A 23,644-nucleotide genomic window follows, 5' to 3' on the forward strand; every position below is an offset into this window, starting at 1 on the left:
ATGGAAATTTACTTTATCGAAATTTTACCGAGTCCATCTCATAGAGGAAACGAAAACGCAATCAGCATAATAATTAATGATCAGGATCTTGAAGGAATCTTATGGTTTATTCCGAGGCCGTGTAAGATACTTAAACCGTAAACTGTGGGTTTATTTTAATGCTAACCAATACGCAATGTGAAATACAGTAAACAGACATGCAGTACGGTAGTCCTAAAACGGATACAAACAGGGGAAATCTGAATGATAGTTTGTAAATGCCTTGAGCGCTGAATTTGACGGTGGAGTAAACTGTCAAGTAGTTTTTTGTTGGGTTATAAATTCAAAGACGTCTTTAAGTAATGGAAAACATTCTTCAAGGTAAATAAAGTTCTCTAGAAACATAACATATTTTAATTAATACAATAATTCATTCGAAATAAATATTCGCAGCGTCCAAAACCTCTCCTTTCATGTGACGCACGTACTTCTAGACCCAAAGAAATAGTCTGAAAACGGTCATAGAGCCGTCAAATTTAAGGAGTTAAACACCAGACATATGCTCACGAAGTATACGGCATCAGCTTTAGTTTGCATAATTCGTAGGCCCAGGCACCATTACTTCTTCAAACCCTCGTTCACCCTTAATTTTCTGTGTCAGATCCGCGGTTCGATTCTCATTCGGGCAACTTTCTGATGCTTCCTGCAACAAAATTGCTCAAGTTTGGAACGGATCAAGGGGTTTTCGGCTCAAGTCAGCCATGATTTAGGCAAATACGAGCTACAGGTCTTGGAGAATATGGATCTCGCAAGACGAGTGAGAAAATCCGGTAGTAAGCGTGGCAGCGGTGACATGGATCTGTCCAGGCGGGTTTGATTTTGTAGCTGCATTGTGCTGTGCGAATCGTTTCAAAGCGGGATTTTGAGCCCAGGCGAGTATATAGACTATGTTATAATGTGGAATTTTGTGGATATTTAGGATAACTTTTACGTCTTTTGGAATTGAGATTTACGTCTTCGAGAATTAACTGAATGGACCTTACCGTTCCGAACAATTTACTCGATCGGTTTTACGCGAGGGAGAATTTACTCATCGTAGCTATATGTTATAGTGGAGATTCAGGTGTGTGTCTCTAAGAAAGTTAAGGGCGAGTACATAAACCATGTTGCTGTGCCAGATTAGTGGACATTCGCTATAGTATTTTATTCATTTCAAATTTAAGTGCATGATATCAATACTCTTTCAATAGAAAAAAAACCTAGGGCAATCGGCAAAACTATGTTGCACTGTCAGATTTGCGAATGTTTACCGTGTTTATCGTATTATGGGATTTATTTAATCTTAAATAATGGGCATCTGAGCTCGGTTCACAAAAAAGGCCTTGGCTGAATAGCTGAACAAAGTTGTAATGTCAGATTTGTGTGTCGCTGTATTGTTAACATAGCATTTATATCGCTAAGAATTTGTTGGACCGATCTTGTATATCTTCGACAGTTTACAGAGTTCATTTTAAATGTTTAACGAGAGTCAATGTTACATCACTAAGAGGATTTCAGAATATCAATCAAGTTCCATTACGATGCAATATTTGTCACCATTGACCATGTTACGACTTTAAATTGTTTTAAAAAATGGTAATAATACAACATCCAACTTGTTGAGTGTGGCAGATTCCAATAGGTAAGGCCAGTTACAAGTTCCGGTGACAGAAGGGCTGCACATCAGTTATGGCATTATGAGTTAGATGTTGTATCTCTATACAAATTTAAAACTTTATCATATTTTGTAAGGTATTGAACCCAGGGCTTTGGCATGGAAGCCTTGACGCTTTATGGCTGAGCTCATCCCATTCAACAGATTTGGTTGCCATGTTTCAAGTGATAATCACATTTTCAAAATACGGCCGATTTCATTAAATTTAAAGTAGACGTAATGTCCCTTTTTGGGATCACCTTATACTTTGCCCTGACTTCATGAATCCCAAAATTAAACAAGGAGAAAATGTAGTTATAGGTGTGGAAACCACAACCACATTAGATGATAATCTAGGTATACTTATTAAATGCACCTAATTCTAGGGTTAGATGTTATATCCATTCCAGTTTACACAAAATCTCTATCACGAGTACTTAACCATAATGAGGGTGGTGTAGGGAGGCATGATGAGCTGCTCCAAGTATCCTCTACCCTAGATCCAATAGTAGGATCTTATCCTTTGTGGCCTTATTTGATTCTAAATTGATGGTCCTTTACTATCATTTTGAGGTGGTGTACCCCTCCATCATGTCAACGTATCCCGTTATAATTGAAGATCTACTTCAATAATTGATCCAAGTGGGAATAGTAGGTGATCTGCAATAGGGTGCCCTAAACCTCAACCCTAAGTCACAAGGCCTCATATGGTCCTTAACCATCATAATGAGGTGGCCTCATGTGGTCCTTAACCATAATCATGAGGTGGCATACCTAATTGAGTCTCGCTATTCCCCCTCAGTGTGTTCCACACACACACACACACACATATTCGTATGATCAGTTATTTGCACATTGTCAAATATCGGCATATGTTTGCATATGCTTAAATATAAACATTATTTTTACTTCATCTGTAAAGCCATAATCACATATAAGAGCCTACCTTCATACCACGATAATTGGGAGTTACTACAATAATCAGGAGTTACTATGATAATCTGGAGTTACCAATGATCCTGCAGATGTCTACAACTATATTCATTGTTTGCATGCTATGGGCTCATCAATGTTCCCTTGTTTTCCTTCTACTGATGCATTTCTTGCTATCGGTGTATCTATGGATCATTGTTGAGAACAGGATAGATTCTCATTATATATCTTGCAATCTGAATGGTCACATCCTTTGGATGTTAAAGACACTTCTTTTAATGAATTGTTTTTTATAATTGCTAATCAATGTTATTTTTAGTAATGAAATATTGTTTGACTATACTAACTTGTCCTTTGAATCATACCTTTCATAATGACTCGTTAGCCTATTCAAATTGCTTAATTGCTCCTTATCAACCAATTGATCTTGTGATTAGTTTGACAGATCCCTGGACAGAAACATTAATGTTTTAATGATTAATCCATTAGAACTTGCACATAGATTACTGATCGGTTATCATAATACTGATGGCGTAATCCACCTTTCAAACTCTGAACAATATTTCTGAATGTTAGTTGTCAGTATTCATCAATCGCATACCAAGAATTTGGCTTATACGTTGAAATTTCTGAGCTGTGATATCTAGAGAGGCTCGATGACCATGGATCAAAGCATTTGCAATGCTTCCATGTTTAAATGGTTTATAAAGTCAAATGATATATTCAATGCTTGCAGAAAATTGTGAACTCTTACATAATAAGACAATTTTCTAGTATTTCATCCATCCACTGTGGGGGGGGGGGATATGAAATTAGATATTTTAACCCAGACAAAAACCTTGGTTGAGCAAGGGACGTGCACAACCATGTTGGGTATTAATTTCTTTTGGCAAATTACAGATCAATATAGTATACTGAATTCTTAATCCTCCTTTTTTCCCAAACTATTGGCAGTTCAAAGTTGCGGCAATAGAGAACCTTGGGCAGATTATGAATATTCTTTGATCTGTTGATTTATGAACAATTTAACAAAATATTCACATTTTTGCAACATTTTAAGTTTTTGAAGTGGAGACATTATTCCAGGTCACCGAGACAATGTCAGGAAAGTAACAAATACTTTGCTACTGTGTCAGGGATATTTAACAAATAATTTTCATCTTGATGGATTTACATATTTTTCCTACATTTAAAAATAGATATTTTGATAAGAATAAATGTACTTTCATACTTGAAAATTTGCTATAAATTCCATTAAAATTTTCACCCTTTGCAAATATTGGTGTTAACTGAAGTTAACCATATAAAAGCTTAGTGAAGCTTTACATTTTCTAAACTTTGCTTTTATACAAATTGTCCAACATTTTCAGCTATCTTAATGGTTTTTTGTAAACAGTGAGTGTTTTGTTATTTTTCAATGCATCTTTTGATCTTCTGTTTCTCTGTAACTTATTGTCTAATTGAAAATGATGGCGATTGTCTCTAATGTGTAAATTCTTTTTACATCTATTTTTGTTCAGTGTAAATTTTCTGACTTTGAGACTCTTGTTGCATTTTTTAGGAGAGGGAGTATAGTGTGCTAGGGTATAAGTGAAGATCTTTTGTTTGCATAAGACATTTCATGCACAAGATGAAGAACGGTGTGCTAGAATGCAGTGTCTGCCATTCGAAGTTGGGAATTTCCCCCACAACTCGGGGGATCTCAATGGCATATGATAGTCATCGGAGCAAGATGTCCTCCAAGTTTCGTGCTCTAAATGTTCTTTTGGTAGTGGGTGATTGCATTCTGATTGGTTTACAGGTGAGATCAATAATTTTCTGTTCATTTATTGGCTGCTTGTTTCTTTTAAATGTCTCTTAGTTGAATGGCTTTAGTTTTGTACATGTGCAGGTGTTATTCTGTTTGGAAACTAATATGATGAATAGCACTGTTACACAATTATTTAGCATAATTGAGACAAAGAAAAGCAAGCATAATGAGTCAATGTTTATTTTGCTACAATAAGATAAAATCCGCCATTTTCATATATTGGCTAATCACTCCGCTTCTTTCCTTTTTTTTATGTTGAAGAAAGCTTCCAATTTGGAAAGAAGGATCCGTACAAGCAATGAAGTACAAATAACACCAAACTATTAAAGAGCATTAACATTAGGCATAACTAATAAATCAAAACTAGATGCAACTTAGAAATCAGCATTAGAAGCCAACAATGGAAGTACAAGTCCGACAATTTAGATTCCCGTATTATATATCACTATTTGGATTTGAACTTGGCATCCACAAGGAGAACCCAGTGATATAAAATTGAGTCCAACCCATTGACATTACTCCATTTCCTTTATTTGGATATTGTGATCTAGAATTCCTCTTTGGTATTTTGTATTTGATTGCTTATTTGGAGATGTGCGTTTTGTACTTGGACCAATTGGATGTTCTCTTATTTGACCAAATGATATATGATCCACCAATTCTAAAATAACAACAAATGTTTTCCTTTGTAACTTTGCATTATTATTTTTGAGTTTTATTGTTCTAGTTTAACATTCTTCTCATAGATGGCCCAAACTATAGTTGCCATTGTAACTCTATTTCTCTATTTTATACTTATATAGTACTGGTTTTTAATAAGCATATTAGTGATAGAGTGATCTTTGCTCTTAGATCAAACGTGTACATTCTCAATGCTAAAATGTACACTTACTATTAACAGTAAAATTTTAGCTTTGTTCAGTGACAACACAATGGATTTTCTAAATATAAATGATGGGTGGAACACCAATATTAATTTTGCACCCTTAAGTGTCCTGTAAGATTGCTCTTGATAAACTTTGGAGAGTTTAGTTGTATTTGAAATGTAGGGATCCCATAATGCTCTGAATCTAACTCTTCTGGATTATTTGTGCTTTTGAGTTTTAGTTTTGATGAATAGAACAAGATTAGGTGTATTCTGCAGTGGATTCATCTAGGATAACATTTGACAAACTTGGGCATCTGACGAAAGCAGAGAATTTGTAATATCTTGAATACATGTTGTGTGAGTTGTTGTTTGCGGACGCCATTGTCTTTTCAAGATATTATTATGTTCTAGTGCCAGATCATATATATATATATATATTCTTTATTTATTTGCAATGCCAGCATACCAACATTGGAACTAGAACTGATAACCTAGCCTCTATATGTCGAACATTCACATCCCATAAAGAGTCCATCCATCCCCTTTGTATTGTCATCCTTGCCTTATGTTCATGGTACATTCGTTTAGCCATTTATAATGTACATTATTTGTTCTGCAGTTGATTCTCTGCTTGAATGAATATCCCCTTCAGTACTTTTGTTCTTTTTAGTAGGTACCTTCAGTAACTTGTCTCCAGTACTTCTTGGCATACTCATGTTGGGTCTATGGGTATCTTTGTTGGGATAACTACTTAGCTCAATTTTCTTGTTCTAATCTGATAGGTTGATGTCCTCTCTTCTTCCATTTTATCAGATCTTGGTGCTCATTTTATACTTCCCCAAGTGTTTCTCTTCACCGCATGTTTCCTTTTCTTTTATATTATATGCTTGCAATCTGAAATTTCTAGATCTATTAAAAATTTATTTCATCACTGCTTGTATTTTACCTCTTATGAACACACAGTACTGTTTTACACATCTTTGACAAGTCAGTTTTGTGATTATTTGTGTTGGATTCTAATTACTATTTTTTTGATTATTGCAGCCGATATTGGTATACATGTCCAAGGTTGATGGGAAGTTTGTCTTTAGTCCTGTAAGTGTTAACTTTCTCACAGAGGTTGCCAAAGTTCTCTTTGCCATAGTCATGCTCCTGTTCCAGGTTCATACTTTTCACCATTGCTTGAAATTTCTGCCTTTTGAACTTTCTCATTTCATGTTATCATTGAAATTAATTAGATAAAAAAATTGCCTCTTCCCCAGTTATTTTGCACATGCTAACTTTCTTTCAATTTGTGTGCTACTCTCTGATTTTACATCAATCGAAACCTTTTTGTTTTGTTTAGAAATGAATATTTTATAACACCAGTGAATGCTCAAAGTACACTGACTGCTGTAATTAATAAGGTAAAAAATTAGTTACTGTTTCATTGTTCTTATACATATTATCTTTTAGATCTTAGGTGGTTCTACATTCAATTTGTGTGCTAGTCTGTAAGTTCTAATGTTTTGAACATTTTTGTTTTGTTTAGAAATATATGCTGTAGTATACCAGTGACTGCTAAAAGTGTTGTCAGCTCATTCTTATGATTATATGGAAAGGCTTGTTCCATTCAAAATATAAAAGCTAACATCTGAGCCTTTGCCTGAAAAGACAGATTTAACATCCTAATGAAAACATGGAAGCTTGGCTCTCAAAAGAGTTGACATTTCCTTCTTAAAGTCATTAGCTTTCCAACCTGCAACCTTGCCTATAGAATTCTTACAAGAGTCCATCTCCATAAGGAATGATCAATGGATTTCTCTGTCCCATGCAAATTGCATAAAGCTTTTGTTGCATCAACCCTGTGATGCACTAGCCACCTTTAAACTTTGTACTTGACAGAATCTCTTTCCTTTTGAACTAAGTCTGATAGCACTTTGGCCAACACAGCACATGGATGTTGTGGTTTGCTATTTCTTTTTTTTCTCATAGATCTATACTAATGGCCATGTCCATTTCATTCTACAATATCACTCTTCTGTATGTATAAGATGCCACTGACTTCAAGTATAATCTGCAGTAACCATAAGACCTCATTGTAACTTCGTTGTGTAGAAGTTAACAGATGGAACATCGATTTGTGCTCAACACTATCTGTGGAAGTCATGGACTAATTCAGAAAGTCAATGAGAAGGAAGAAAAGAAATAATTTGATTCCTGCTCATAGCATCGGAATCTCTTGGGTATGTAAGAATCATTTGAGACATGTTGAGATGAGGGGAGATTGTTGAGTTGGAATTATTGTTGACACAATGATATGGTCACATGTTTTGTCGTTGATGTAAACATATGTTCTGTAGTTGTAAGACAGACTCATATTCCTTATGTTGCAAGCCATTGATCAGTACAGTACGGATAGTGTAGGAAGTCCTGAGTATGCGAGCATGGATTTGTGTTGCAGGATGAGTGTAGATCTTATGTCTATGATCACAGCTTCTTATATGTTCATCTAAGTGAGTTACAGTTGATTTAATGAAGACTGGTTGTAGGTCAGTGACTAAAAATAATGCCAGAGATAGCTGCAGTAGTTTGGGTATAACATGATTGCGAGCTGGACTTAAGGTTTTCGAGCTTAGTGGATGATAGAAAACTTAGATTGGTACATATCTTCAGATTTGGTTGTCATTTGGTTCATGTTGGATTACTTGCTAGTGTGTGGCGTGTCAATATCATTCTGGTAGCCAACATGATGGTGTAGCTTGTTAATCAATGTGGCGAACGTTAATTATGGATCTTAGTGTGTATCTTGTGTATTGTAATTGTTGTATATTTTTTTGGAAGGTGTGAATGCCTTAACATGAGTTTATTCATTTATTTGTGCATTGAGGAAGTCCTAACATGCCAAACTAATTGCTTGGTTGTAACTTGTATAAAGGAAAGTAATTTCCTCATTTGTAAAGTATGGAATGGTATGATATATGTGCGAGCCTTGATGCTGGATGTCAGATTAGAGTTGAAGGATTGTCAGATGCTTTTAGTAGAGGTATGAGAGGAATCTATTATCATTCTTAGAGAACTTCATTGGAGCTGTAAAGACAATTGAATTGTTGATCACTCAGCTCAATAGAGGTGGCTTTAACCTTTACTCTATCAGATAGTGAGTCTTTCAAAGGTGGCTTTAACCTTCTCTCTATGGGCAGTGTATGCAGGCAGTGAGCCTTTTGTTCTCATCAACCCCTAATAGGATTGGGAACCTTTTAACAGGGGTTCAGTCCTTTACTAAATGCTTTATATCAGTTCCTAACAAGGTCAGATCCTCTAAAAGGGATATTTATATATAGGACACGATATTGTGGGTATTATCTCCATTGTGGTTTTCCCCTTAACAAGATTTTCCTTGGGAACAAAAATCCTTGTGTTATGGTGTTGGATTTCTTGTTGTTGTGCATTGTAATATTGTTGATCAGTGATCACTTTAAGAAGTTTGAAATTACTCACAATTGATTCACCTCCCTCCCTTTTAGTTGTGAGGTGTGGACTTCGGATACTAACAAAACATTGGTCACTGATTCAGTTAAGTTGTTGAGATGCTATTCTGTGCCAATGTTTGTTGTTGCAATGGTTTGTTGTACATGTTTTCTCAAGTCAAGAAGAAAATAATAGCACATAGGTAACTTCCTTTGTGTAAATTATTCATATGTGCTATTTGTTAGAAGTAACACACTCTTTACTGCATGAATAGTATATGAGCACTTGATAATGGTCCCTATATAAATAACTTCCTCTTAAAAAGTGCAAACACATGCTAAAAAGTTTTGGTAAATATCTTTTTTCTAAACTACGTTCATCAGTCATGGAGGGAGAAATGCAAGTTTGAAGACAAATAATGGGACAATGTATGATGAATATCAATTAAAAAATTTAAGGGTAATATAGAGAAACATAATAGGATAGCTTTTATATCATTGTTGTACTCTGAAAATAAGTTGGAACGTATGTCCAAAAGTTTCATTATGCATCTGCATTGTATAACAATTGAATTAGGATAACAGCAGAGTTATTAATGAAGATGGGTAGATTCAATCCTTTGACGTACCATTCACAAGGCCTTAAAATCTTGTTTCAGTTTTTAATATAAGACATTTTTCAAGTCTAGATAGTTAAAGTATGAGTGATAGGGTTCCTAATTTTATAGAAACCTTTATAAAAAAATGAGTTGGGGGCATCAACTGAAATTTTATTGGTAAGTAGAGAAGTTTTATACCATTTGCAAGGCCTTAAAACCTTGTTTCAACATATAAGTTGCAAGACATTTTTCAAGTCTACATTGTTAAAGTATGAGTGATAGGGTTCCTAATTTTATAGAGATCTTTTTAAAGCAATTTATCAATGATTAGGAATTGGATAAAAAATGATTAGGGGAGCATCAACCGAGATTTGATTGGTAAGTAGAGAAGTTTTATTAGCTTGCAAATATGTTGGAATGGGTGACTTTTTGAATAGGAAACCTTAAACTTATTGAATTTTAAACCAAAAAGTTGAGCCTTGGATGGAGGATGAGCATAAATGCCAAAATAAGAATCTATTTGGAGGCTTTTTGAGTCAAAACATTAAATTCTTATAGCAATCCTCAACTTCAGATGAAATCCGTTGATGTTTGTAGCTGAAGGCGATATCTTGATTGCCTACATGGTTCATATACTTTTGGTATCTTGATTGTCTGCATGGTCATCTACTTGCGTTTGGAAATATGAAGAGACACGCGAAGAGACATGCTTTTGGAAATGTTAAGTTACACATTTGGAAAATGAAGAGACTTTTGGTTATGATACGGAGAGCCTCTCAATTTAAGATACATATCATTGCTTTGTGTAATGTGTGGTGTATTAGTTAGAAGCATTTTACTCAGACCTCCATTATTGAATAAAAGTTATTTATGTTTTGGTGTGGCTGGGTTTTTCCCCTTAAGTTGGAGAGTTTTTCTAGGATTAATTGTTGCGTCTTTATGTGTCTTAGTGTTCTTTATTTTGTTTATTGTTGTTTATTTTTATTTTTGGGCAAAACATTAACATGGTATTAGAGTGCGCTAAGCTCCATTGTTGACTGGTTGAGTTATGTGGTTGTTTAATTGAGCTAGCTGCTTGTATTCTTTAGCTGCTGGCTTGCGACAAGTTAGATGGAGTTGTCATGTCATCATTTGATTTTTCAAAATGTTGACTCTTCGAGACAAGCCAATAAAATGAGGCACGATTTATTTGTTTATGGGCTGCAACAACTTTGGCAGTATGGTGGCTAAATTGAAAGAGCATTCAGTGTCAATGTTCTATGTTTATGGACGGTGTAAAAAATAAAAGCTTGGTAGTTTCTTTTTATTCATTTATTCTTTCTCTTTGGAAAATATTACTGGAAAAATACATAAGTATTGGTGTGAATGTAGACGAGTACAAATTAGAATAATAATTAATCAATGCCTTGATAGAAAGTGTGTTACTTAAGATATTGCTAGAAATGAGTCGGGTATGTTATTGAGACAGAATGATGATATTGAGCCGATACATGTTTCTTTGTGAGTTGTGTTATTTTTGATTGTTATTTTTGGATTGTATAAAATAGTTGTGAATGATGGAACTATTTTAAACAGAGCCTTGTGTTTTGAGAAGCATGTTGGTGATGAAGTAGTTGCTCTTGAATATGAGTTATGGGTGTTGGAATTATTGGATCTTGCTAAGCATCGAGAGTATTATGGTAATTGTGTGGCTTTTACAATAAAGTGTAATGGCAAGAGGATCTGTCATCGAATCTTGATGTGGCATTGAGTTGTGTGTCGAGTTTCAGACCAAGTGTATGTGGCAACATTGTGCTTCGATGCTGAGGCAGACAATACTCGAGATTTTCTTGGTCAAAGCTGGAGTTGTCAAGAAAGACTCTTTGCTTTCTAATCTTTAGAAGGACCAGCCCGATTCTTTGACTACAATAAGGAGATAAGTATTTTTTGATGATACCTTTGACTATTGTTTATGAATTTTGTGTAGTTAATTCATGCAATAACATAGGGAAGAGTGAATCATGTATGCTTCTTGCATGAATTTGTATATTTCTCTTTAGGACATAGGTTGAGTCTATTACTAATCTCTCTAATATGCTTTTAGGATGGATTGAGAAGCATAAGAACGATGAGAGATTGCATTTAGAGTGAGTTAAATTCTGAGAATTGAAGACGTGAGTTAAAAGCTTGAGGATCATCAAGCTCATGAAGCAATGTGACTGCAAAAGGTCCTTGTTTGTCCAAACATTGGAGTCGATTAACTTATTGTGATAATTAAATTGTGAGCATGTTGTCCCTATTGAGAGGGAATCTTGGCTGAAAGGGAGTCTCAACATTCAAATGATCTTTAAATATGCTTTAATGAGTTCTTTTTTGTGAGGGAGAAGTTCAAGGTGCAATTCCTTATTAATGAGTTCTTTGTGAAGAGAAGTTCGAGGTGCAATCCCTTGTTAATGAGTTCTCTACGAGGGAGAATTTCAAGGTGCAGTCCCTTGTTAATGCATTCTTCTATGCAACAGAAGCTTGTGGTGAAAGTGCTTGATTCTGCCCTTTGGGAGTAGGTATAGTGGATCCACCCCAGGGAGTAGCCATGGTGGAAGTAATGTGTGAGACTCCATGACTTATTTTTCTGTTCCTTCACCCTTTGGGAGTAGCCATGGTAAATTTCATTTGGAGATTGGTTAATCTTGTAGAGAAAATCTGTGATAAAGTTTTGTTGTTGACACACATGGGTGTAGCCATTGTGTTTGTGACAATGACATGAATTCTGGAAATGTTATCTCCTTTTCAAAGAGGGAGTGTTGATGTTTGTAGCCACAGGAGATTCCTGATTACTTGCATGGTGCTCTTTCATAGTCTCGCATTTGGAAATATGAAGAGACATGTTTGAGAGTATGAAGAGACATGTAAAGAGACATGTATTTGAAAATATGAATAGTTGCACGTTTGAAAATGAAGAGACTTTTGGTTATAATATGAAGAGTCTCTCAATTCAAGATATATATCACTGCTTTATGTGATGTGTGGTGTATTCGTGAGCAGCATTGTACTCAGACCTCCATTATTTAATAAAAGAGATATTTTTGATGTGGCTAGGTTTTTCTCCTCAAGTTGGAGGGTCTTACCTAGGATAAGTTGTTTTGTTTTTCCGTGTCTTAGTGTTCTTTATTTTGTTTATTGTTATTTATCTTTATTTCTGCACAAAACTTTAACAAAATCTATGTGAGAGAAGTGTTGTGCAAAGATAACCGAGGTAAAAAAAGCTATGCACTATACTTGACCTAATCCATGGATGCCTTTGTAAAAAGTAGGGTTTTTAACAGTCATATGCTCGATTACTTTCTTCCTTTAAAATGTGAAATAAAGCTTGAACTTAGAAAATTGAATACGGAAATTATATGCTACAATACTTGATTGCGGAAAGGCTATATTGAAGATTTTTGTTTTTATAAGAATATTTTGGATTCCACACCTCTTAGTGTACTTTGGATATAAAGTATTTCTAAAATGGCTAATTTCCTTTAGGTGACAGCTATGGTATTGTGTTTTTTTTGAGGTCAACCAAATGATGTTAATTAGAAAGATTTTTAGGTTATTGTGTTTACAATTTTTGATGAATGCTCTCAATATGCTAGTGGCCAATCAAGTATATGTGCACTTAGTGCTAGAGTAATATTGTTATATCTCAAATTTAATGGTTCTTCTAATGGGCCACTTAATGTACTTTAATTACCTCCACTAGTTTCTAATTGTGGCTTTTGTTAACATTTCTTTCATTTAGAAATGTCATCTTTGTAATTCCTTAGGATGGAGCATTTCATTTTTATTCTTAATACAATGAATTACTGTTTCATGGTATCCGAGGTCGGTATAATTTTTTAACAAACAAAAAATTCTTGTTTATTCCTGAAAGTTTTTTAAGAAGTTTTTTATTTGAATTTTTTTTGAAACAAAATCGAAACTTTTATCCTACATATGGAGTTTTCTTGTAGAAATCATTGTTCCTTTTCAAAGGGTTTCTTCAACGATTTTCCCTTGCAAATCGTGATTTCTTGGTCAAGAAAAATTGTAAGCTTAAGTCTATGTTATTATGTGTGCTGCAACTACATGTTTGACATGTCATGTTTTCACAAAATCATGTGCACATAACTTGCACTTTGCATTTTTTTTTGTTTTTCTGGCCTGTGTTTTGTTCCTCTAAGCACACAAAGGCCTTGTCTCAGGCCTTTTGGGTTGTGTGTCTAGAATTTATATTCCATCGAAAGTAATATTGATTTTTGCTTGCGAAGAGGATGAAAAAGTTGTGTTGAAACTTCTAGTCTTGTACTCTGGTACTAAGTGCCGTTTTTTGTGTTGTTTGCTCAAATTGAGGGTTTGTCTTTAGCAATTTTGGTACACAAACTAGGGTATCCATTTGCACCCTGTTGGTACCCATATGGACTCAATAATTAAACTTCAATATAGGGTCTTGAACCTCTTTGAACTAAGTTCAAAGTAGTTCGAAGAGGTTCAATTTGCTGAAGCAGGTTTAAATGGTTTATTTTGATTTGGCTTGCTTCTTTTCGTTTGAGGCAGTTCACCCTACAGGAATAAATTGTTCAGGGGTGAAAACCAGATTTCAGAGGTTTAATAGTTTGTATGATTCAAAATTTAGAAGCATGTGGATTCAGGAGTTCGATGAGTTAAAGGGAAGAAACAAGTCCGAATTCAGGTCAAAAGCCTAGTGTTATAGGCAGTTTGATGATTTTGAAGTTCAAGAGACTCATGTATTAGAGCAGAACACTCATATTCAAAGAAGAGGTTGAGTTCAAATGCAGATTCTCTAGCCCAGAATATATGATTCAAATTAGTTTGTGAAGATGCCTCTACGTACGTGTAAGTGCTTATTGGTTAGCAAATGTTCAAATTCCCCAAACAAGAGGTTTAGTGTGTTGGTTCCCAAAACCATAGATTGGAAATCCAAGAGCCTTCCACGTCTTTGATAGGATTCCACAATCAGTTTTGACCAACGAATTGGAATACTTCTCGATTCCCTTGCACTTCAGGCTTTGCTACACCTAGGCAGGTAGACCTTCTCTTCAAACCTGATCACTTGGTTCAGAGTTTTTCTAAAGTGAATTTAAGGTTTTGGAGAGTTCATTGGTTGGCAAGGTCCTTGAACTCAATGAAACTGAAATTGAATGCCGAGTACTTGAAATAATTGAACGTTTTGTATAAAGTTTGTTAATAATGAATTTGATGCTTGTAGGAACGAATATATAGATTTTTTGACTTCAATAATAAAAAGACCAATGCCTTTGCTCATCAGGGCAATAGAGTCAACTTCAGTGAATTTTCACGTACAACTTTATAATGCTCTACACACTTATACTGCCAACAATTAAATAATCAAGATACGACAGATAAAATATATATGCAATCTTAAATTAGTCCAGATTGAATTTTAACTCCTTTGGTAGGGAGACAAACTGGACATAGAGACAAAAATAATTTAGACATAGAGACAAAAATAATTTAATATTTCACAATAGCTGTGATGATCGAGTTTAAGATGCTAAATGACCATGTCCAGTTATTCGACATTTAAATTGTATAGAAAATTCCAAAAAAAATTTACAAAGGACGATTCATTTGCAGTTTAAATCTCCATGCCATTTAGTAATAAACAAAGGACTTTTTATTTTATTATAAAAATAAAATAATTGAATTAACATTACAAATTCATATTGAGTTCCTTATCCCTCCACACAAATAATATAAAATACTTCTTATAAAATGATGAATGTTCTTCTTCCAATATTGAATGTCTTTGCTCCTTTGAGGATTCCCTATTTATATTTACCTTTTAATTTAAGGAGCTACGTCTCCTCGAAAAGAGACACCTCTTATAACATTTTCACACATCTTTTCATTAAGAAAATATAATTGCAACCTTATTTTGTCATAGCTGATTAATTACTTAGCTTATAATGAATACTATTAACTTGAGTTTTATCGGGCTCCTTCTAAATTCATTCTTCCTTTTATTAATCTTAAACTGTCGCTCATGCTTATTTTTGTATGGTAACCATCTTTATAGTTTTGTATTTTAATCACATCCTTTCTACTGTGCTCGATAAATTATTTCTCCAACACATGAGCGCACTACGAACCCTGTGCTTCACACATGTGCAACTACTCCCCCTTCCACGTACATCTCCAAACATTCTGAATTGTCTGTAGCTTCAACACCATGTCCCCTTCTCAGCTCTAGTGCTTTGGCGCCAAATTAATCTATCTTCACATCCAGATAGATTAACGACAGTAGCTAACAGGATGCCTACCAGTCACGTTAGAGGTTTTATTTTATTTACTTCAACATTTATTAAGGTGTGCAGAGAAAGTCACTTTATGTTATAAAGTTATTTACTTTATAAAGTTACTTAAGTGACTATAGGACGAAAATTGTGTTTTATCCCACATTCCTTGCTCCTTTGTTTCTCCCTCACTTCGAGGCTATAAATGAGGAGCTTGCATTGGGATTTGAACACACAAGAATTTATGAAAAGATATATTGTGAGTTCTGGTTGCTTAAATGTGACTGGTCTGAAACTGTGAGGACAAAAACCCATAAGTTTTGGAGTTTCTAAGGGAGTTGGACATCACCCCAACCTTCATTCAGTAATATACAGGTTTGGGTAGAAGAATCGACAAAGGAAAGATGTTCAGAAAATCGAAGTCTATGGAGGTATGAGCATTCGAATAAGCTAGCAATCTTAGGATTTTGAATCCCATAACTTCGGATTTTCCAGTGGTGGAACTGTTTGTTGCAAGAGTTAGTTCTAGAACGTAGAGACCAAGGGAGGTTTGTGCAGGTGGAATACGTGGTTACTGGTAGAGGATACCGCTTCAGTTCAAGAGTGATAGCCTATTCGATGACTGCTACATACTGCTACAGTGTTGGTAGGCATCTGACGGGCCGGGTATTAGCATTAACACTGCCTAGGTGAGAGAAGAGTATTCCGCAGGTCACAGGGAGTGTGAAGTGTGCCGCGTCAGTTTGGGAAACTCGGGCTTCACGTCCACCACGACAGAGAACTGTCTTGTCAGAGGGAAAGAACCGTCAACTTTAGGAAGTCAAAGACTATGTATGTTGCCGGCAGCAAGCATTCGGTTTCCTGAGGTTGCATGTCAGTCACTTTGGTTATGGGTCGAGTGTTGAAGGTGTGAGGTGGAACCTGTCCACAATGGGGGTATTTTACGCATTGGCTGTATGTAAACTTGTTAACCATTTCTTTAATGTAACATTTTCCCTTCAAAACAGTTCTAAAGTTTTAGATGTTTAGTTATACGTCTGGCCCAATTTTCACGTATAATGCAATATTAATCATTTGGAAGTTCACTCAGAGACTGGTTAAAAAAAAGAATCGAATTCTGGTTGTTTAATAATTTCCTATGTTTCAACTTCTGCTAGTGACTTCTACAGACTTTTTCAGCAATTTGTACCACGATGGTTTTCTTGCCAATTGTTTGTTAAAATTTACTTAGTTGAAAAATCTCAGCATTCTGCCATTAAAAATCAGTTAAGTTTATTACAATGGTATCAGAGCCACAAGACCTGCCATCTTGTGAGAAATAACAAAATTTTTTGTAGACCATTTTTACCCAAAATGACAGACAGGAATGAGTACAAGACGACATAAATTCAGCCACCTACAGCTGGAACAAGCAGACTCTTAAGTTCATATTGACATTGAAGACAATTTCACTGTGGATAAGGAAATAACTTTTGGAACAGGTGAATAGGCTGATATTACTCAACAGGTTGATCACTTGGGACAGGCTGAACCAGAAAACAACGTTCAAATGGCACGTAATGAAGATGAACAGGATAGGGAAGTTAGGGACATGTTACAGGCTATTAGAGATGGACAGAACAACATTGCCAATGCTCTTCAACAATTAGCAGGTACTATGCAGCAGTTGGTTCCGGTCCATAGAAGAGCTCCAAGCCATCATAGTGGAGGCAGTAGTATAGTTGGATCCCCCCGAGCAGCTAGAGCTCCCACCCATAGCACTGACAGGCCTTTAATGCCGATTTTTAATGTAGAAGAAGAAGCTGTCCCACCAGTAGCTCCAAATTTATTACTGGATAATGTTATGGCAATGTTTGATGAGTGGGATTTGTTTTCGGATCCGATTAAACAAAATCTAACCTTTGTTCAGTATTTAAATCAGAAAAGGGAGACTGATAGGCAGTAGCAGGATCGGAGATCGAGAGCACCTAATAGGGATCTAAAACATGTTATGAACAAACTAACTCTTCCCACCTTTGATGGCTGCAGTCAGACATCTGCTAGAGCGTGGATTCACAAGTTGGATACCTATTTGACACTTAAGCCTATGGCTGAAGCGCAAGCCTTCAGATTTGTGACTATGCACCTTGAGGGAGCTGCGTACGATTTGTGGCATCATAAATTAATCACCCAATAATCATGGCCTCATAACTTCATATCAAATTTTCAGCTCCAAGCTGATTACTCGCTTTGACAGGAAAGATGTTGAAGTCTATTGCAGGGATTTGGCTCAGTTACGTCAGAGTGGATCTTTGGATAAGTTCATTGATGAATTTCAATGTATATCAGTTATGGTGCCAGATACAACAGAGCAGCAGAAGGTGATGTTATTCATAGAGGGGTTACAGGACAGGTTTAGGAGTTTGGTTGGCTTAGTTACGTTAGAGTGGATCTTTGGATAAGTTCATTGATGAATTTCAGTGTATATCAGTTATGGTGCCAGATATAACAGAGCAACAAAAGGTGATGTAATTCATAGAGGGGTTACAGGACAGGTTTAGGAGTTTGGTTAAGGTACTTAAACCGAACACCTTGGATGATGCGATCGAGATAGCTCATGATTTGGATTCAGCTTCATCGATATTACAGCCTCCAAAGAAAACTTACAGAGGATCTACATTGAAACAAGGAAATAAAAACCAGTAGAAACCAAATCCTCCGAGATTGGATATTTGAAATGCGTAATGAACTCAAAGGAAGAAATTGTGCTTTACTTGCAGGGAGCTTTAGACCCCTGATCATAGGTGCCTTGGTAAAGGCAAGATACACTATGTTGAGGTTCTCTTCAAGGATGAAGGGGAGCAACAGGAAGGTGAAGACGTTGAGGACAGTGAGGAAGAAGAAGTTGAAGAGCAGCCCTTTAAAGATAAAAAGAAGAAAGCTGTCATGGAACAACCTCCAGTTATAGCCACTCTTTCTAGTGATCCGGCGTGTCATCCTTTTAGAGTGAAGGGTGTGGTTAAGGGTCAGTGCATTTTTTGCCACTTGGATATAGGAGCTTCTCATAATTTCATTAGTACACGGATGGTATCTAGGAGAGGTTTGCAGACAGTGGACATTCCCGAGTTTGAGGTGAAGGTAGCAGGTGGTGAAGTTTGAGGTGTACAGAGAAAGTAGCCGGTCTTCAGATATAGTTTGACGAATATCTTTTGGAGACTGATTTCTACATTGTTGATTTGGATGGGTTGTATGCCATTTTGGGTAGACAGTGGTTAAGGACTCTTCGCAGGTACACTTTTGATCACGAGACCATGTAGTTGGAATTCTTATAGGGTGATCGGTTAGTAGTCCTAAAAGCCATACCAAATAGTGGAACCGGATTGATTACAACTCATAGGATGGAGGCCATTTTGAGACATGATGAAATATAGTGGGCGACACAATGTTTCATCTCCTCAAGGGAGACACAGGATATAGGGCAGCATTATCATTATGACATTCAAACAATTTTAGACAAGCACATGAGAGTGTTTGAGGATATACCTCTGGGAATCCCACTAGATAGAGGGTTTGAGCATATCATTGAGCTAGAGGAGAGTGCCAAACCCGTCATTACCACTCCTTATCATCACCCTAGGCACTACAAGGAAGAGATAGAGAAGACGATCAAGGAGCTTTTAGATATGGGACATATCAGACCCGGCTCTAGCCCCTTTGCCTCTTCAGTGGTGTTGGTTAAGAAGAAGGACGACGCCCTTCGGATGTGTATAGACTACCGTGTCTTGAACAAGAGAACCATTAAAAACAGGTATTCGATTCCCCGCATTGATGAGTTATTGGATGAGCTTCATGGGGTAGTTTATTTCTTGAAGATAGACCTTCGGTCAGGATACCATCAGATACGAGTCCGAGAAGAGGATGTGCATAAGACAACTTTCAAATGCCACTACGAACACTACGAGTTCTTGGTGATGCCATTTGGGCTCACTAACGAACCAACCACTTTTCAGTCATGCATGAACCATATTTTCAAAAAAACAGCTAAGAGTGTGTTGGTTTTCTTTGATGACATTAATTTTTAGTAGGACGTAGGAAGAACATTTGCAGCATTTGGATGAGGTCCTTAGTCTCATGGAGGAACATTTCTTGTTCGCAAAAGAGTCTAAGTGCGAATTTGGGCTGATCAAGATTCTCTATTTGGGTCATGTGATTGGTGCCGAGGGAGATAGGGTGCATCAGGAGAAGATACAGGCAATCTTGGATTGGCCACCACCGAGGGATGTATCTGAGCTGTGGAGTTTCCATGGTCTTTGTTCCTATTATTGGCGGTTTGCCAGAGGGTTTTCCTAGGTAGCAACACCCCTTACCGATCTGACACAGAAAGGGGCATTTAGCTGGACAGAAGATTCAGAGGCAACTTTTGACAAATTGAAACAGGTGATGAGTACATGTCCAGTGCTAGCACTTCCTGATTTTTCTAGGCCCTTCGTTTTAGAGTGTGATGCTTCGAGAAGCGAAATAGGGGCCATATAGATGCAGGATCGCCATCCCATTGCTTTTGAGAGCAGGAAACTTAGGGGCAGTGAGTTACTATATTCCACTTATGATAAGGAGATGTTGGCCATAATGCATGCCTTAGCCAAATTTAGATAGTATTTGGTGGGAAGTAAATTTACAGTAAAGACCGATCATAACAGCTTATGCTACTTCCTATAATAGAAGGAGTTGAATGAGAGGTAACAGAAATGGGTCAGCAAGATCCAAGCTTACGATTTTGACATTGAGTATGTCAAGGGAAAGAACAATATAGATTGTTGATGCTCTTTCCTAAAGACCCCTAGTGCTAGAGTGTTGTGCCATTTTTGAGATTTCAGCAAATTGGAGGTCCCAGCTTTTAGTGGAGTATTCCAAAAATGTTCACGCATGTCAGATTATGGATGGTATACTTCAGGACGAGCGGTACAAGGTAATGGATGATGTTATATATTACAAAGATAGAGTATACCTAGTACCCGAATCTAAACTAAAGGGGGAGATTATGCACACCATACACGATACACCATCAACAGGGCACCCAGGGTTTTTTAAAACCTTCAGGCAGATCAGGGAGAGATTCTCTTGGAAGGGGCTAAAGGGTGATGTATTGCAGCACGTTAGAGAGTGTCAGACTTGTCAGTAGAGCATCTCCATGGATTTTATTACAGGGTTGCCTATGGTCCAGGGCAAAGATTGCATCTTTGTGGTGGTGGACAGACTGACTAAGTACGTGCACTTCTTCGCGATTGTTGTAGATTGGTCAGCCTCTTAGGTAGCTGAGTTGTTCTTTCGAGAGGTTTTCCGTCTCCATGGGTTACTCAAGACTATTGTGAGTGATAGTGACAATAGGTTTTTCAACACCTTTTGGTAGGAGATTTTTAGATTGACAGGGACAGAGTTGACTCCCAACACTAGCTATCACTCGCAGACGGACGGTCAGACCAAGATAGTGAATAAATGGGTGGAAGGGTACTTGAGGAATTACATTGCAAGCCAGCAGAGAGTTTGGGTTAAGTGGTTGTACTTGGGGGAGTATTGTTATAACTCCACTTATCAAATGTCTATTCGGATGACTCCTTTCCGTGCCCTTTATGGTTACCAACCTCTCTCATTTATTGATTTGGCCTTATAGGACAGTAGGGCGCCGTTGGCCAAAGATTGGATTATGGATCAATAGGACATCCTTCGGGCTCTCAGGGATAATATTCAGTAGGCATAGAACTAGCAGAAGTTATATGTTGATTGACATCGTACTAGTGGAGTTTTGAATTGGGTGATAGAGTTTTTCTTCGTTTACAGCCATATAGATAGAGCTCCTTGAAGAAAAGTGGGTCAGAGAAACTTAAGCCCAGCTTTTACGGACCTTATTGTATCACCAGGAGGGTTGGGGAGGTCGCTTATGAGTTGGATTTGCTAGGTGACAGTCGAATTCACAACGTTTTTCATGTTTCATGCCTCAAGAAGGCCGTGGGCCAGCAGATTGTACCTTCAGCAAGTTTGCCCCCGCTTGATGAAGAGGGTAAGCTTATTTTGGTGCCGGAAGAAGTGATTGAAACCAGGGAGAGGAAGTTGCGTAATAGAATCGTCAGGGAATATTTAGTTCGATGGAAAGACTTACCATATGAGGATGCCACTTGGGAAGGTGAGGCTATACTATAGCATCCAACTTTGAGATTTGTTGAGGGCAAGCAATCCAGGGAAGGGAGGACTGTCATGTCCCCTTCTCAGCTCTAGTGCTTTGGCACCGGATTAATCTATCTCCACATTTGAATAGATTAATTGGTAGTAGCTAACAGGATGCCTACCAGTCACATTAGAGGTTTTATTTTATTTACTTCAGCATTTATTAAGGTGTGCGGATAAAGCCACTTTATGTTATAAAGTTATTTACTTTATAAAGTGACTTAAGTGACTATAGGACGAAAATTGTGTTTTATCCCACATTCCTTGCTCCTTTGTTTCTCCCTCACTTTGAGGTTATAAATGAGGAGCTTGCATTGGGATTTGAACACACAAGAATTTATGAAAAGATATATTGTGAGTTCTGGTTGCTTAAATGTGACTGGTCTGAAACTGTTAGGACGAAAACCCTCAAGTTTTGGAGTTTCTAAGGGAGTTGGATGTCACCCCAACCTTCCTTCATTCAGTAATATACAGGTTTGGGTAGAAGAATCGGCAAAGGAAAGATGTTTAGAAAATCGAAGTCTAAGGAGGTATGAGCATTTGAATAAGCTAGCAATCTCAGTATTTTGAATCCCATAACTTCGGATTTTCCAGTGGTAGAACTGTTAGTTGCAAGAGTTAGTTCCAGAACGTAGAGACCAAGGGAGGTCTGTGCAGGTGGAATATGTGATTACTGTTAGAGGACACCGCTTCAATTCAAGAGTGATAGCGTACTGCAACAGCGTTGGTAGGCATCTCATGGGCCAGGTATTAGCATTAATACTGCCCAGGCGAGAGAAGAGTATTCCGCAGGTCACAGGGAGTGTGAAGTATGCCGCGTTAGTTTGGGAAACTCGGGCTTCATGTCCACCATGATAGAGAGCTGCGTCTTGTCAGAGGGAAAGACCCGTCAACGTCAAGAAGTCTAAGACTATGTATGTCGCTGGCAGCAAGCAGTTGGTTTCCTGAGATTACACGTCAGTCACTTTGGTTACTGGTCGGGTGTTGAAGGCTTGAGGTGGAACCCTTCCACAGTGGGGGTATTTTATGCATTGGCTGTATGTAAACTTGTTAACCATTTCTTTAATGTTAACATTTTCCCTTGAAAACAGTTCTAAAGTTTTAGATATTCAGTTATACGTCTGGCCCAATTTTCACGTATAATGCAATATTAATTGTTTGGAAGTTCACTCAGAGACTGGTTAGAAAAAAGAATCGAATTCTGGTTGTTTAATAATTTCCTATGCTGCAACTCCTGCTGGTGACTTCTACAGTACTATTCAGCAATTTGTACCACGATGGTTTTCTTGCCAATTGTTTGTTAAAATTTACTCAGTTGAAAAATCTCAGCATTCTGCCATTAAAAATCAGTTAAGTTTATTACATTCAACAGGGTGAAGAGAGAACTTTTGCATACAGGGTATCTGGGAAGCATGATAAAATGTCTAAAGTCTTCCGTGAAGGCACTACTATCTTGCTTTCTGACCTCGGGTATCGGCTCCTGTATGTGCTCATGTTCTGATTATTCTGTGCAAATGCGTGTATATCCCTCTGAACGTGCGGAGTGTCCTCCTGACGGCATCTGCAAACTTTAAATTTGGTTCAAATTTGATATTTGATGGCTCTTCATAGCTGGAGTTTTTGATCTATTTTTGGACTTGAGAACTGAATCATATGATATCTTTATAGTCTCATCTTCAACAGTCTCAGAATATTGTTGCCAAGAACTGGAAGTGGTTCATGCACAGAATCAAAGCCTAGACGTTTTCGATTCAGACTGAAATTATTAATAGCACCATCATTATCGATATCTGCAATCACTGGAGTAGATAGGATATGGGAATCAATTTAACGAAATCTT

The 23,644-nt window shown here is 36.9% G+C and overlaps 1 protein-coding gene across 1 annotated transcript in view; it reads left to right on the forward strand.

Moving 5' to 3' along the window:
* Positions 1-633: 633 nt before the first annotated feature.
* Positions 634-23,644, forward strand: part of LOC149562707 (CMP-sialic acid transporter 5-like) — a 118,400-nt gene continuing 95,389 nt past the window's right edge. Inside the window, exons 1-3 of the mRNA XM_089826144.1 lie at positions 634-911; positions 4,167-4,406; positions 6,328-6,444. Of these exons, the coding sequence (XP_089682270.1) occupies positions 4,227-4,406; positions 6,328-6,444 (297 nt within the window). The 5' untranslated portion in view covers positions 634-911; positions 4,167-4,226. The remainder of the gene's footprint in view (positions 912-4,166; positions 4,407-6,327; positions 6,445-23,644) is intronic.

The sequence above is a fragment of the Cupressus sempervirens genome, chromosome 4 (assembly GCF_028749045.1).
Source record: "Cupressus sempervirens isolate cs-2001-9-10 chromosome 4, ASM2874904v1, whole genome shotgun sequence".
NCBI lineage: Eukaryota > Viridiplantae > Streptophyta > Pinopsida > Cupressales > Cupressaceae > Cupressus > Cupressus sempervirens.